This window comes from Falco peregrinus, chromosome 14, assembly GCF_023634155.1.
Source record: "Falco peregrinus isolate bFalPer1 chromosome 14, bFalPer1.pri, whole genome shotgun sequence".
Lineage (NCBI taxonomy): Eukaryota > Metazoa > Chordata > Aves > Falconiformes > Falconidae > Falco > Falco peregrinus.
Genome location: NC_073734.1, coordinates 23,638,604 through 23,653,561, shown reverse-complemented (window position 1 = coordinate 23,653,561; position 14,958 = coordinate 23,638,604). Strand labels below are relative to the sequence as shown.

Below are 14,958 nucleotides of genomic sequence, written 5' to 3'. Positions count from 1 at the left end.
CTCAAGAATTCTGTTCCAAAAGAAAATTCTCCTGGGTAAGACACATGCAATACGGCAAGGCCTTGGTTTGTTAAGCCTGCCATACTCCTGATAATCTCCAAGGGAATGCACAAATTGCTTTAGACAATACAGGAAATTAAAGCATGAAGTAGAAGCTAGACTGCAGCTTTCAGTAGCATGCAGTCAGTGAGGCCGTATCTTCACATGGAGACTCCATACCTTTTCATGCGTTCCTGCTCACTCGTATCCAGCGCTTTCAAATTGCAAGCATACAGGATCACAATGTCAGAACGTTTTGCCTTCTTATTGCACTGAAAGAAAAGACAAGTTCAGTTCATCTATGAGAATTTAACCAATGCATCTCTACACGTTGCTAGGTACTGTTTTGAAAAATTGTTAAAGCAATTTTTAATTTCTTGAAGCATCAGCAACGCAGCCCGGTCAGCTAAGTTCCAGGGACAAAAAAAACCAACAACCACCAGACAAAGGAGGGCAAAAAGATCTAAAAACAAAACACTAGCCCAACTTCTGTTTTGAAAAGATTAATACGGGCTGCCCAACAGACAAGGATTTAGAAATCCCTGAGTATTCTCCCAACTGTTATTTATCTACTATACTCCTTTAATCAAATCCCATAGGCCCAAATCCATAAAAGCATTCCAGTGTCAGTAGGAAACACCGACATCTCACCGATTTCAGCGATACACAGGGATATATTTCAATAACTTCGTGCACCCGGCTATGACCACTTTGTACTTTAGGTTCATCTTAAAAATAAGAGATAATACTTCCCCCTGAGTTGAGACTTGGAAGAAACGATACCATCTGGAAGCTCACTGCTTCGCTAATACACTTTGCGGATCAGAAGAGAGGCAGTGAATACTCAGCTCTAGTAACCTCTGCTGAACACTAAATTACTATGTGCGCTTAAAATGCAGGCTTCTCTATTATTTAGTAGCGTGAAGATATCATGAGCAACAGTTTCAGATCAGATAAACCCTCTCCCTTCATAAAGGGCTGCCTTGCAGAGCAGTAAGTGGCTAAGACAGCCCTCCTGGCAGCCGGCAGCTGTCACTGGCCCAAGCAAGAACGCTGCAATTTCACAGCAACTTGCACTCAAGCCACTTAGTATACAGAGCACCACGCACAGCAACTCTGTGCTATTCAATCAGAGGACGCCCAGTTGCAAAAGGACAGCGACTGAGAATGAAGGGAGGATGATTTAGCTGCAACGTTCTCACCAGACCAAGTTCTCCCACAAAGTTTTCAGTAATTACATCACCAGAAGAAAAAGAGGAAGCAAGCACCCCTTATGTGTATTTAGGATTCAAGAAGAAAGCAGTCACAGAATTCCAAAAAGTAAAGATGCCTGGAAGGCCTCTGAGAATTCTGTCTGGGGCCAGAGTAGGTGAAGAAAAGCTTACACAGTATTGACAGTGTTAAAAATAAGGTTTGGGCCTTTGCTATGGCAACAGTGATTCTTTAGGTTTCATCAGAGTGCACGTCAACAGGAAGTTTCTTGCTGAGAGGAGGGAATCCTGCACAAAGTCAAGCAAGACCATGAAGGTTCTCAAAATGACAAAGCCAAAGAAATCCTGAGCTTCCAGCCACCGAGTCAGAAAGCAGCAGAACTGAACCCTATTTACCAGGTACTCGTTGCCCTATTTTTTTGTCAACATTGCTTTCTGGAGAAAAGGAATAAGGAATGGAAACACATCACAGAAGCACAGACCTAATTGAAAGGGATCAGTATTACCCATGCAAACAAAGCTGAAAAGAGCACCTTAAAGAGCAGATCTATCATCACAAATGGACATTAAAGGATGCAACTTGTTTCTCAGTTTACTCTCTGCAAGGTACCTTAAACAACCTGATCTGCTTAAAGCCTGCAAAAGCAGATGCAGTTCAAAACAGAAGATTAACCAGCTGAAAACAGTTCTCCAACATTGATTTCTTGTCCAATAACGTACTCTTTACGCTTAGTTAATTGATTCTAGGAATCTGTCTGCCATTGCTACACTCTGGGACCACAGTGCAGTGTTCTGAAACCACTTATACAGGTTTAACACTTGAACTCTCCAACTTCTGTGTCTGCTACTCAAAAATACTTCAGGAAGAAAATCCAAGTCAGAATTCCCCCTTTAAAGTAGTGCTAGTTGTTCCTGGCCTAGCTACATCACAATAATGGTGATTTTTGTTATTTCTGACAGCAGACAAAGGTGGACTCTTCACGCAGCAAGCGGTTAGAGCAGTTACGGTGACCACACCTGCAGCAGAAGTTACCCAACAGCAAGCCCCTTCCAGCGCACATAAAGATCCATGTTACCTGGGGGCATTTCCCTGCCTGTCCCTTCAGCCACCTTTCAATGCACGTGTAACCAAACAGGTGTCCGCACCGCAGCGCTGAGAGACGGTGGTTCCCGGTGTTGGTCCACTGCTCAAAGCAGATAGTACAGGTATCCCCTTCCTCCTCCTCTCGTGGCGCAACACAAACTGGTGGCTCCAGTTTCTTTACTGGAGTCCTCTAGGATTAAAAATTAAGAAAAAACACACAACACTTTTTTTTAGACAAAGGCACCATTTATCCTATTTAATCTGTCTCCAAAAGCATTTAGGTCACCTTACCTGCTTTTCCTGGACCTCAGCCTCTTCATCTTCATTACTTCCACGTTCTGCAGAAGCTTGAGACAAAGCTTGAGGCAGCTCTGCCTGGATCAGACTGGAAACTAAAGAAAGCATTGCTTAAATAAACTGATATATAACAGGGGTAAAAAGGAGTTCTTCTTGACCTGAAATCACCAAGGCATAAGGTAAGCAGCACAACTGCACAGGTAACATACAAAGCTTCAGATCAGTGCCCTGGATAAGGCAGGTCAGGCAGTCTGTGTGTAAGCCCTTCTATTCGTCAACAGTATTGCTGAAGAATTTTATGTTTTCTTTTATAAAAAGCAGCAGAATTTCAGTGAAAAAGACAAACGTTGTTAACTGGATTTTCTAACCTGCTCGAAACAAACACATCTGCATACAGGTCTACATTTATGCTGATATAAGGTTACACCCCTGCGTTGTTATGCCCAGAGAAAGACAAACAACCAACATGCAGAAGTTATTTTGCCAAGGGATCTAAGCATGCATATTTCATATGCCAAGAAAGCATTTACCGTATGCTATGTTTCCGTTCACCCCGACTTAAGTGGTTTTCCAGCTGGTTGTTGTCCGAACTAGCAATTCTGTTGGGCCATATGTTTTTGTGGTGGGCCTCTGTTCGCCCTTCTGTTGAAGCATGGGCACACAGAAAAGCTAAATTTGTATTACCACCACCAGCATACTATAAAAGGAGCAGATATCATTGTGTCCCCAATATCTCCTCACAAAACGACAGCGCCGTTAGTCACATTTAGTATTCAAGGCAGATAACCCTGGCCAATGTCAATGAAGATTTCAGCCTCTAAGGTTCTGGGCTGAAGAGGAACCAGTGGCTTTATATAAGCAAAAAAGGCAAAGGGAATTCCAGAAAACCAAACAGAGAGCATATGTTCACACAATATTAGACAGCACTTAACAGCTTGAGCTCCTGTCACGTGTAAGACTAGCTCAGAGCAAGCAAATTCATCTGTTCAAAAGACACCTCATAGATGTACCCTCAAAAAAAGGTGTCATGGTGGGCTGGCCAATCAATAACAAAACTAAGGGCAGACTGTGAAACATAAGGACATTCCTTAGAGACTGAAGTAAAATAACCTAATCTTGTTCTCATATTCTCTGGGCATCAATAACGTTGACTAGCAGGTTAACAATTTGTCACTCTTACATAAACTGCTTGCGTTCATCGCAATGTCACTGAAGTGCATGGCAGCCTGTGAACTAGATAAAGGATGGCGAGCCAGAAAAAGCACAGGAAAGACGCCAACCAAGAAGCCCACTGTCCTAAGCTCCATCTCCTCAGTTAAGTGTCACAAGGAGTTGCAGGAATGAAAAGAAAACCTCTGAACCAAAGCAGACTGAAATCCCAGATAACTAAAAAAATACTGAAAGCACTGCTGATCTCCAAGGTGCAACTTGATGACTTCAGTAATGCTCCTTGACAATATACAACTGCAGAAGCATGGTAATAATTTCTGAACTTGAAGTTACTCTGTATATTTCCGGGATTATTTATAAGTAGCAGCCTGCAAATAGCAAAAAGATTGTATTTAACATTACAGTAGCAATCACCTATTGCCACTACTGCTCTTAGGAACTGCTTGCTGGAAAGCCTTGTGGTAGCAATCAGCTCCCAACAGCTGTGGCATAATCATCTCTTAACACTATCTGTTGTGAAGCTTGAAAGGGTTTCCCCACTGAGTTTTGAAACAGCAAGATGAGTTTCTGCAATCTGTCGCTACACAGCTCAACCACAGCACAAACCTCCTGAGCTCGCTGCTGGAGGCATCTCCTGGGCTGATGGTAACAGTGGTGCTGCAGCCTCCACCGCTTCCTCTTCCTCCTCAGAAGTGCTGCTGTCGGAGTCGCTCAGTTCTACTGTTTCATCAGAGCTGTGTTCCTGGTTGTCTCTCATGATAGGCAAGGGCTCCAGGCGCAGAACTTGTCCTGTAGCTGGCTCCTGGGTCCTGCTGACTTGAAAGTAGCGGTCCAATGCTGCCCTGAGTCCGGGAAAACAAGAAATAAAAGCCAGTTATTACAGGTAAGCTAAAGACTTGGCACGTTTCTCCACACTTGTTTGCAGTAAAATTGCTAGGCTCTGACAGCCATAGGAAGGTAGCAAAGTTATCAAGACAGACTTTCTCTAGTAGCAGGGCAATCCCACACAATGGCCCGTTTTATGAACCACCAGCAGTACCACACAGCAACACTTCATTTTGCTCAGCTCAAAGAAAATCTCTTTCTTGTTACGATACTGCTTTCTTTTGGGGTGGGGTGGGACTGGAGAGAAGAAAAGCAAAGAAGTATTGTTCACCAATAGCCTAAGGAACTCCTTATCGGTACCTTCAGTCCTCAAGCCTGGTTCCCATAGCCATTGGTAACTTTAGATGCATGAGACTTGTGTTCGAGTCTCATTCCATTGACTACTTGGTGCCTGGGTTTTCTGCTTTCCCTCCTCTTTTCTACTGGAACTTCATCCCTGGATAGAAACATCCTCCCCTCTCCCCCCATTCAGTTCAGCTATCTTAATTATCCCTCAGATTCAAAAGAGAAGCTTTTCAGCTTGCCTTCTAGCTTTGAGAACTACAGTGACCTTCAGGTGCAATCCAAGGGCAAACAGTACAGTTATGTTTAACCATCTGGGAGGAGAGGAGTTCTTGGTCTCACTGAATTTAAACGCAATGCTCCAGTTAATTATAATTTCGCCCTCAGCATTTACAAAAGCTACAAAGATGAGACAAAAAAACAAACCAACCAGAAACAGAGATGTCTTTCCAGCTGGAGAGCATTCCTACTCTGAATCACCCTTTAAACCCATCACAAATGTATTAAACACAGAGTATTTTTTTCTTTGCCTGGAGGTAACAAAAAAACCTACAGAAAAATACTAGTTTGCATGTTTTCAAAAGTTTCTGCAGCAAATGTCACCAGAAAATTTAATCAGGCAGTCCCCAAATCAATGGTGAAATGCAAAACAGAGCACAAGCTCCACTGAGCTAAATCCCGGCTGGAACTGCTGAGAGTCAGCACTGCTGAAGGAAGCACCGACAGGAATCTGGCAGAACAGAGGGAATGGTGGGCGCAGCTCTGCAAGCAAGATGGGAAGTGTAGAAGGACACAGGAGTCAACACTACCACTGCCAACACAAGAAACAGGGGGATTCACTTAAGAGGAGCAAAGATCCTATGAGAAGAGATCAGAAAGCACAGTGCTATTGCTGAGCTTAAAAGGTATGTGAGGGGCTCAGAATCTGGTCACCAGCACACACCCGGACTGAGCCGGGCTCTATAAGCCAGGAAGCAAGGCGGATTTAAACTGATGCCAGACCTGATAACAGTTCAGACCCAATTTAATTTCTGCTTTACCTGGCACTGACTGTCCTCTGGGAACCACCAATCCTCTGCTGCCTGTTAACTCTTCTCACTCGCGGATGCTGCGGCACCCACAGCAGCTCATGCAGATCAAATACCCCTAGCTGCCTTCGCAGCCTGCCCCGAGGCGCAGCAGGACTCGGCTGCGGGTCAGGCTCAGCAGCTGCCGCCCTTGTGCCACCATTCGCTGTGACAACAGCGTCATCAGCAGGAAGAACCGTACTGCTGCCACCTCCCTCACCAAGCACCGGAGCGCTGGACGAAGGTGCTGCGGGAGCAGAGGGCTCTGTGGGAAGCGTCCTGAGGTTCTCCACAGGGTAACCAGCCACAGGTTGCAGATCAACTTGCATCTCTTCTTGAGCCATTTCTGCAAAGAGTTGAAGAAAACCAGTATTTATTTGCAAGCATGCACACGACTTCAAGCCAGACTGTAGCAAGCATCGGGTGCAGCTGTCAGCTACTACAAAAGCCTTTATTTCAGACTCAAGAAAAAATTTATCCTCTTGCAGCAGAGCTAAACCACCTCAAGTCGATACCCGTACATGCGCTGGCACAGCACAGCAGCACCCTCCCAGAGGTCCGGGCTTGAAGTCTTTGGCTCAACAGCAGCTAGCACAAAGGTACATCGCAAAGCTGACTTAAGTAAGCCTTTGGATGAACGTGGGAAGTTAAGGATTTCTTGCTGGCATCATATACTTGCCAGTAAATTCACATGGATCTTGGAGAACAGAATTTGGAAATATTTGAGAGATTCTCCACTGCACAAACACCCACAAATACAGACACAAGCAGCTCTACAATGCAGTCCTTTGTTTCACTGCTCTCAGGAGGTGAGTTTATTTTCAAGTTTCTTTGAATAACATTCCGTTATGGCAACAGATGACATCGACCCTTACCCACAGCTCACTTAACAGGCCTTTCAGGTGCTTTATATTCACCAACACTGTGCAAACCCAGAAAGGGTTATCATAGCAGAACGCACAACTGAGACGTTACAGGTAGCAAGTTGCCTACAGCATCAGCATTTGTTATTCCATATCAGCCTGAGACTAGATAAACATGAAACTTGCAGTAAAGCCTCATATATATTATTTAGGGATGGCTACCCTACAAACACCTCTGGGATAAAAGGCTTCTGGTTACCTCCTAAACAGGAGGGCTACCTTAGGTTTTGAAGAAAACCAGAGGAGACAACAGTCTGTGCATTGCTAATTATTATGCTGCTGTCGGCCACCAAATTAGAGCGCTTTAATCACTGTGTTCTACAGGCAGTCTTACAACACAAAAAAGTTGAATATTATTTCATTAATTGAATAAATAGATGCACAACAAAAAACCAAACCAAATAACAACAAAAAAAAGTCCTTTTTTGCAGGAGGTGTGTGAATTAAAGCCTGCAAGCTGCTGAAGGTCATTCACATTCTCAAAAAATACCTAGGCAATCATAAACCTGAAAGGCCTTGGGAACTGCAGACCTTTAGTGCTACTTAAGAGTCCGAAGCACACACCAAAATTTATTAGGCTAGGCACTGCGCAAACAGGGCAAAGGCTGCTTTTAGTACAAAGAATAACTAGAAAAATCTACACAAGAATTACTAGAGGGGGATGTAATAATAGCCAAATATTTTTATAGACCTTTTAAGACATTCTGACTTATGAATTGCTCTGTAATTCTTATCCTAATGCCCAATTCCTTCGAAGTTTGGCCAAAAATAGATGTGAAATGCCACCTCCCCCAGGAACAGGCAAGGTATGAAGCTGTCAGTGATCAGGTGCTGCTGCTACAGTGCTGAATTCACAGTCGTGATAAAAGTTGCCGTGTAGAACAGACCCTTCAATTTCCCCATAAATTGTGAGACTTAAACCAAGTGTATACATCCACCCCAGCGCGGATTAAAATGCTGCGTATGTCTTAATAAAACAAAATTGTAAAGAGCTGTTAACACAGACGTTTTCACCACTCAGCCTCAGAGGCTTTGAGGGGGGGCAAGGCCGGGGCGCCCAGCCAGCCAGTGCCCGCGGCGCCCCCCGCAGTGCCGGCAGTGCCCCCCGAACCGGGGATCACCGGGGGCAGAGCCCGCGGGGCCGGGCAGCGCCACGGGAGTCCCCGGGCACCGACCCGGAGGCCGAAGCAGAAGCCCCGGGCGCTGCCCAGGCCCCTCCGGCCCCCCCCAGTCACTGCGCGGCACCTGCTTCACCGTAACCCAAAATAAACGGCCAAGGCCTCACAGCTCGGCACACGCGGGTTTACTCGCGGCTCTCCGCGGCGCTCCCGTGTCTTAAATAACAACCGACCACACAAGCGGCGCGGAGCGGGGCGGGGCGGGGCGGCCTCTCCCCCGCCAGCCCGAGCGCCCGGGCCCGCCATCGCACAGGCCGCCGGAATGGGCCGAGCCGTGGCAGGACCCGCGTTCCACCCCCGGCCGCCGGGGTCCAGCCGCGCCTGCGGGGCTCTGGGACGCCGGGCCGGGGGAGGCGGCCTAGGGGACGGGGACCGGGGCCGGGACCCTTCGCTCACCTGCCAGTAGGCACAACCGTCCTGCTCCAGCACCGCGCCACCACGTCTGTGCCCGCTTCTATTGGGCAACCAGCGTCCTGACCCGCCTTTCTTATTGGCCAACCACTCTGTCCGTCTCCCCGACGGAAGGGCGGGTGAAGGCTCACAGGCAGGGTCTGCTCTGATTGGCCAGAGTGCCGTAGGGCGGGCACGGCTGATTGGGTGGAGAGAACGCAGGCGCTGCAGGGGGTGGGGCGAGCGCCGGGATGTGAGTTTCCATTGGGGGAGCCGCCGCAGGGGCGAAAAGAGCGGGAGCCCCAGCGGATTCAAACTGGGGCCGAGGTGGGCGGGGCCCTACCATGGCGGCGGGGCCCTACCATGGCGGCGGGGCCTGCAGGGCCCCGAGGGAGCGTTGATGGAGCCCGGCCCCAGCAGCCCGCGGGCAGCGGCAGGCCTGAGGGGACGCTGGCCGTGTCCCGTCCCTCTTGATCCCCCTAGCAACCGGGGTTCCTGCCGGCCTCCCCTGGAGCTCCCTGGGGGCGGCCCCTCGGGGGCAGGGCCTGAGGTGGGGTGCCCTGGCTGCCTCTGAGGAGATCCCAGGCACGGCCCCTGGGAGAGGTGAGGGGCTCGGAGCTGAGAAACAAACACGGGTTATTGAACGGTCAGTCTCTGCGAGGCAGGGAAGGGCTCGCTGGTGTGAGGAAGGCCTGCTGCTTTCCCACGGCTTGCTTTCCAAGGTGCTCGGCTGCTTTTGGTCACCCAACCCTGGTTTTGCTGTTAACTTCCTTGGTTTCTGCTTTTCTCCAGGTCAGCCAGTGCGTCCACAATCTCTGCAAAACACAAGGACAGCGTTAATCAGAACAACATGTGCAATAGGCTGCTCTGTTTTTTCCCCAGATGAGAAGATAGCTCTCCCTCACTGATAACAGCTTGGCAGCCCTTAGCAGGGGACAGCCCTGAGCAGACACAGGTAAACACAGCCCAAAGAGAAGCAGCCAGTTATAAGGAGAGATGGTTGGAAAGAGCCACAAGAAGATGTCCTTCCAGCTCAGCACCATGTAGGCATGGCTGGGTGTTGAACTAGAGCAATAAAGACATGTTGTGTCCTCACTGCAGCTTTGCTAGCATCTCTGATGATTTTTTGATGTTTTCATTTCAGTGGGGGCCATTCCTGGGCAGGGTCTGCTGAGGGAGCTGCTGTTGGGAGATGGGGGCACAGAAAGCGTGGCACACAGTAGTTTCTTACACATATTTTCCACATCTCTTATATGAAAACTGGCCCTATAGGATGAAGCAGATGAGACTGAAGAAAGCTTTCTATCCGTTGGAGATGAACTGAAGGAAGGGTGCGACCTCTGTGCCTTCAAGCACACCGGCAAGGTTCCTCTGTCTTTTCCTGCTCTTTCTGTTAAATCTTCTGTTGGAGGCCAATTATGTATCTGATCAGACCCAGACCAGCTTTGTGTGAAATCTTCCCTGCCGTGGAGCAGCTCCCGAGATTGCAATTTATTGCTGAAAGCCCAAGGCAGGAAATGTTCCTGTGCCATGTTGTGGGCTGCTCCTCCAGCTTGTGGGACCTGCAGGACATGAGTGGGGATTAACCCCCACATCCCTGCTCCCAGCTCGGCACTTCTCTGAGAGAAAAAGCTTGCTCTTATGTGGTGCCGAATGAACAGCCTGGTGATTATTGTCATGACATGGGTAAACATTACCTCCATGAACCTCATCGTGTGATGAGAGCAGTGAGGGGAAAGAGAGGGCTAGTACTGGGGGTTAGCATAAGAAGGTAGGTCAAGGAGGGATCCCAAAACACAAAGCCAGACAAATTCATAGGCAAAATAAGGGACAAACTGCCTGCCAAAGCAGATGATTGAGGGCTAAAAAAGGGCTGTGGACCAGGTGTCCCAGACACTTACCCTCAGCAGAAGGGCGTTGGGAGGGGTCAAAGGCCCGGCACTGGTCAATGACTTTCCGCAGATCCTCAGGACAATCTTCCCCAACAGGGTCCTGGTAATGGTGGTTGCAGATTTTCTCTATGATCTCCTGGGTAGTACAGCCTAGACAACGGGCGTGCAAACGGGTATCGGGACGGAGCTCTGCTGCCACAGGAGGGTGCTGGCGAGGAAACCCAGCGCAGGGCCAGGAGCCTTCCTGCAGCCTGTGGCATGGGGAAGCCAGCAGAGAAGCCACCCGAACTGTGCCCGCGACGAACCCCCCCATATTTGCCCCGACATCGCTGGGCTCCAGTGGAGCAAGGTGTGTTTATGCTTCAGTGCATAGGAACATCAAATAGAGACAAAAATTACTTGCATGTTTGTGGCTTAAGCATGTTGCTGTAATACTTTACTGTTTTGGAGTCCCAGGAGAAACTCAAAGCTGTTGGGCAGAACCAGGCATGCCAGGCACTGCCACTGGGACTCACATGCTGGGGGATGCTCCGGGAAGGAGCAGAGAGCAGCCAGTGCCAGACAGGAGCCACACTGGGTCGTGGGGCTTTTACACAAGGGACCAAATACTTCTGTCTCACCTTCAAACGGGATTTTGGAGGTTGCAATCTCCACCAGCACGATCCCGAAGCTGGAAGGAGAGAAGCAAGAGTCTCAGCATTCACCCCACCACGATGATCTTAAAGGTCTTTTCCAACCTGACTCTATGGTTCTGTGCTGTCCTCCCTTCCAACGGAGGGGGCTGCCGGGCTACGCCAACCGCAAGCGGCTGCTTTATGTGTCCCGTTAAACCTGGCCTCCTTCCATAGCTCAGCAGCTACTCTGCCAGCCATCTGCCCACTTACGGGTCCCTTGCCTGGGAGGGACACACACACACCTGTATATTTCACAGGGCCTCTTGTAGGGGTAGTTGATGTCTTTCAGGTTCTCAGGAGCAATGTAAGCCAACATAGAGACTTGTTTCCAGTTCTTCTTGACTCTCCTCTTGATGGATGACTCTGTTTCACACAGCTCAAACCCCGACAGCTGATTGAGAGAACGAGAAAGGGAGAAGCGGTGCAAATGCAGCCTGCAGAAACTCGTGGCATGGCTGGGGCCTGCCCTGAGACGGAGAAAACGGAGCGAGGTGCCCTGGGCAGCAAAGGCTGGCATGCAGCCACGTGTGCTGCCCGGCACGTGGCTCTTTGTGCAAGTGGAACCACAGGTGGAGGCAAGCGAATTGCCCTAGCTTCAGCTCATCCCAGGGTGGATGGCTCAGAAATGCTCGCTTTGCTGCTGATAAAATAGAGATAATGATGAACTAAGTGTCTAAGGTGACAGGGGAGATGGCTCTACTCCAGGTTTTATTCCAGATCATCAGATCCAGATCAGCTTTGGTGTTGATGGGGGTAGACATCCACAAAAACATGCAAAACTCCCAAAGGCTTCTCCTAGCACTGTCCTTACCTTCACGCAGTAATCCCCGGCCACCAGGAACTTGCTACTGCAGATGCAGCCGTGAAGCCGGGACTTCTCCCCCGTCTGGTGTAACCTGCAGCCGTATAGAACCGAGGGTAACACAGGTTGGTGGTGGATCCATCCCCGTGCCAGGGCTCCCTCCTGCTGTGCAGGGGACGGAGTACCAGGCACCCAGAGCAGCCAGAAGCCCTCTGCCTGTCTTGGTGGACCAACCCTGCCAAGCCAACCCTTCCAGCGGGTGCTGGAAGAGCCACTTTGGGCAAAATAATGAGACTTGCGGGTGAGCAGGGCCCGTAAGGAGAGCTGGCTGTGCCGCAGGGTGCTCCCGACACTGCCCTGCGGGTGCAGGGAAGGGGTTTTCTCCCTTCCAGACCTTTGCAGGCTTGAGGCCAGAAGCAGGGGCCAGTGATCGAGGGACATGGGTACTACTGCATCCAAACCCACCCCACACCCCTTCGCCAGCCTCCCACCCCAGTGTCCCAAGGTGGTGGAAACAATGTCTAGTGGGATCCCACCACTTACTGGGAGAGAGCAGGAAGCAGAGTGTGGCTTGTGGACTGTGGGTTGGACCCACTGATTTATGGGGGAGCTCACCTGTACAGGCCTCGGGCGGCTCCCAGGGCCATCCGAATGCGGATATCCCAGGAGAGATGCCGGTGCTTGGTCAGCACATCCCGCAGCGTCCCGTGCTTACAGTACTCCATGATGATGGAGAAGCAGGGGCTCCCATCTGCAAAGCAAAATGTTGAGCACGCTGCCTTGTGCCACCTCTCAGGAGGGGACCATGACAAACCGTTTGCCACCAGCTAGCACCGGGGACAGGCAGGGGAGGGAAAGGGTGACATTAATGTGACACCCCTTACCTTTCTCCTCAATGCAGATCCCGTACATGCGCAGGATGTTTGGAGACTCAAACTTCTTCAGGGTCTGAATCTCCTTCTCGAAGATGTCTCTGACCTTGCTGCAGAAAGGGACAGCACAGTGAGACACCGGGAGCAAGGCACGGCATGGCGCTGTGCCACCTTCCTGTCCCAGCTGCCCCATGTTGCTCCCACCCAGGACAACTCACGCCGAGTCAGTGGTCAGCGGCCTCTTGAAGGTTTTGATGGCAACGGGGTACTTGAGGTACTCGCCCTCGTAGAGGTCGTAGCTGTCAGTGTCCTGCAGGTGCTTGTAGAAGGTGAGCTGGTGTGGCTCGATCTCGGTGATGTCTTCTCTTTTATCAACATTGACCTTCTTCAAGCCTGCTCCCGCCATGCACCAGGAGGGAACAACGGACACGTTAGTCAGGGCTCGGGGCGAAAGGACACAGTGCTCAGGGTGCCTAGAGATGTGATGCCAACTTACACTCCATCACACGCACGATTTTGTTCAGCTCGTGTTGCATCCAGTCTACCTTGCTCTCCATACATTGCCTGTTGATGTAGATCTCCCCGGGGGCATCTTCAGGCTCCTCAGTACCTGGGAAGAGACATGCACAGAGGTGGGGCCGCCGGATGAACATGCAGGGCTGGTGAGGTTAGTTTTTCTCAAGGTTTAAATGCCCCTTTGGCTCTCCTTGGCCACGGCCACCAAGGCGAAGCTGGGCAGCAGCTGAGGAGAGGTGCCAGCGACTGTCTCAGGAAAAGCGGGTTTGTTAAATGCACTTACTTGCGATCACCTGGTCCAAGAAAGCCCTGTCATCCCTCAGGTCCTCGGCATCCTGCCTGCGACATGTCTTTGGCTGGAAAGACTCCAGGAAAGCCTGCTTCTGCTCTGCCTGCAGCAGGAGTGAGAGCCCCTGGGCGATGTCCTCCAGGCTCTCGTTCACCCAGACGAACTCTTCGCCAGCGCTGTGAGCTCTCAGGAACTTCTGGATCCAGCTGGCCTGGCTGTATTTGATCACGAGTTTCTGGGCTTCCCCCAGCACCCGGAGCAGCTTCTTCAGCAGTTCCTCTTCGTGGTGGGAAATGTGCTTTCGCGGCTGAGCCTGGAGGATCCTCACGGGCTCCAGCAGGATCTGGATGCGCTCCACGAGACGCTGGCACTGGTGCTTACAGCACTTCACCTGCTCGAATTGGGCGTGGATGGCCTGGGCCACGGAGAAGACCCTCTCCACGATGTCCATGCTTGCAGCAAAGGGCTTGGCCCCTGGGGGTGTGGGCTGGTGAAGGTGAACCTCAGGCACCGCTTGGAGATCAACCAGCTGGAGCTTTTCCACCCTAAGGAACAGCCTCCACATGGCACCTGCTCTCCAGGTCCCCTATAGCCCCTTATACCTCCCCCGGATGCTTTGCTTTCCCTGCTGTGCCTGGCACCGTGGCTGCTGGTGCAGACCAGAGCAGGCACAAGCAAACAGAGACATCGGTGGCAGCAGTATCGGCACAAACCACCTCACATCAGCAAGAGATGTTTTGGCTTGATTCGTGTGAATTAGAGTGTTAGCCATGCCTGGAGAGCTTACACGCAGACAGGCAGGGTCAGCAATAACCCAAGGAACATCCCCGGGACAGCACCCCCTGGCACCAGCTACGTGCGCCCCCGGGGTCCTGCCTGCAGACCCTACACCTTTGACCATAAAGTTTTTCATTTCTAGCCAGTGTCTCTCTCTGCTGTCACCCATCCAACAAAAGCTTTCACGCCTTCACAGCCCCAGCATCCCTGACTTCACACATACTCCCCATAGCCCTGTACTGCCCAATTAAAAATTTTAAATCAAACTTTTTTTATGTGCTCAGCATCCCCGCAGGGCCGGTCCCTGCTCCCCAGGCTGCATCCAGGCAGCAGGGCCAGAAACCCGCCCCTGCTGCAGGGCGGTCAGCAGCAGCCACCCACACTATCGGTGCAGCCAGTGCTCAGAGAGGGGCACCGGGTTCTGCCGGTGGAAACGAGAGAGAAACGCACCCAGGAAGGAGCTGCAGCCACCCGCCTGTCCTCTTCAGGCTCTCTCCAGCGTGGCCTCGAAGGAAGAAGCTCGGCCGTTCGCTACGAGAAACCAGTAGGGTTCACCCGGCCCCGCTTTGCTCACCTGCGCCCTGGCTGCCTCCACTGATGGAGAGGTGCA

At 50.7% G+C, this 14,958-nt stretch overlaps 2 protein-coding genes across 3 annotated transcripts in view; both read right to left on the bottom strand.

The window, feature by feature from the left end:
* Positions 1-8,840, bottom strand: part of RFWD3 (ring finger and WD repeat domain 3) — a 23,093-nt gene extending 14,253 nt beyond the window's left edge. Inside the window, exons 1-6 of one of the 2 annotated variants that reach the window (XM_055818682.1) lie at positions 8,533-8,840; positions 6,009-6,381; positions 4,408-4,643; positions 2,626-2,726; positions 2,327-2,524; positions 220-311 (exon numbers count right to left, since the gene is read on the bottom strand). In XM_055818682.1, the coding sequence (XP_055674657.1) occupies positions 220-311; positions 2,327-2,524; positions 2,626-2,726; positions 4,408-4,643; positions 6,009-6,379 (998 nt within the window). In that variant the 5' untranslated portion in view covers positions 6,380-6,381; positions 8,533-8,840. Of the gene's footprint in view, positions 1-219; positions 312-2,326; positions 2,525-2,625; positions 2,727-4,407; positions 4,644-6,008; positions 6,504-8,532 lie in introns of those variants that run through there. The other variant, XM_027781262.2, reaches the window with a different exon arrangement.
* MLKL (mixed lineage kinase domain like pseudokinase) lies at positions 7,359-14,958 on the bottom strand. Its single transcript, XM_005233640.3, has 11 exons — positions 14,799-14,958; positions 13,566-14,116; positions 13,263-13,376; positions 12,985-13,159; positions 12,779-12,876; positions 12,510-12,645; positions 11,904-11,988; positions 11,335-11,483; positions 11,039-11,088; positions 10,428-10,568; positions 7,359-9,341 (listed from the first exon to the last, which is right to left on the bottom strand). Exons 2-11 carry the CDS (start codon positions 14,020-14,022, stop codon positions 9,289-9,291), a joined length of 1,458 nt encoding a protein of 485 aa, XP_005233697.2. The 5' UTR covers positions 14,023-14,116; positions 14,799-14,958; the 3' UTR covers positions 7,359-9,288.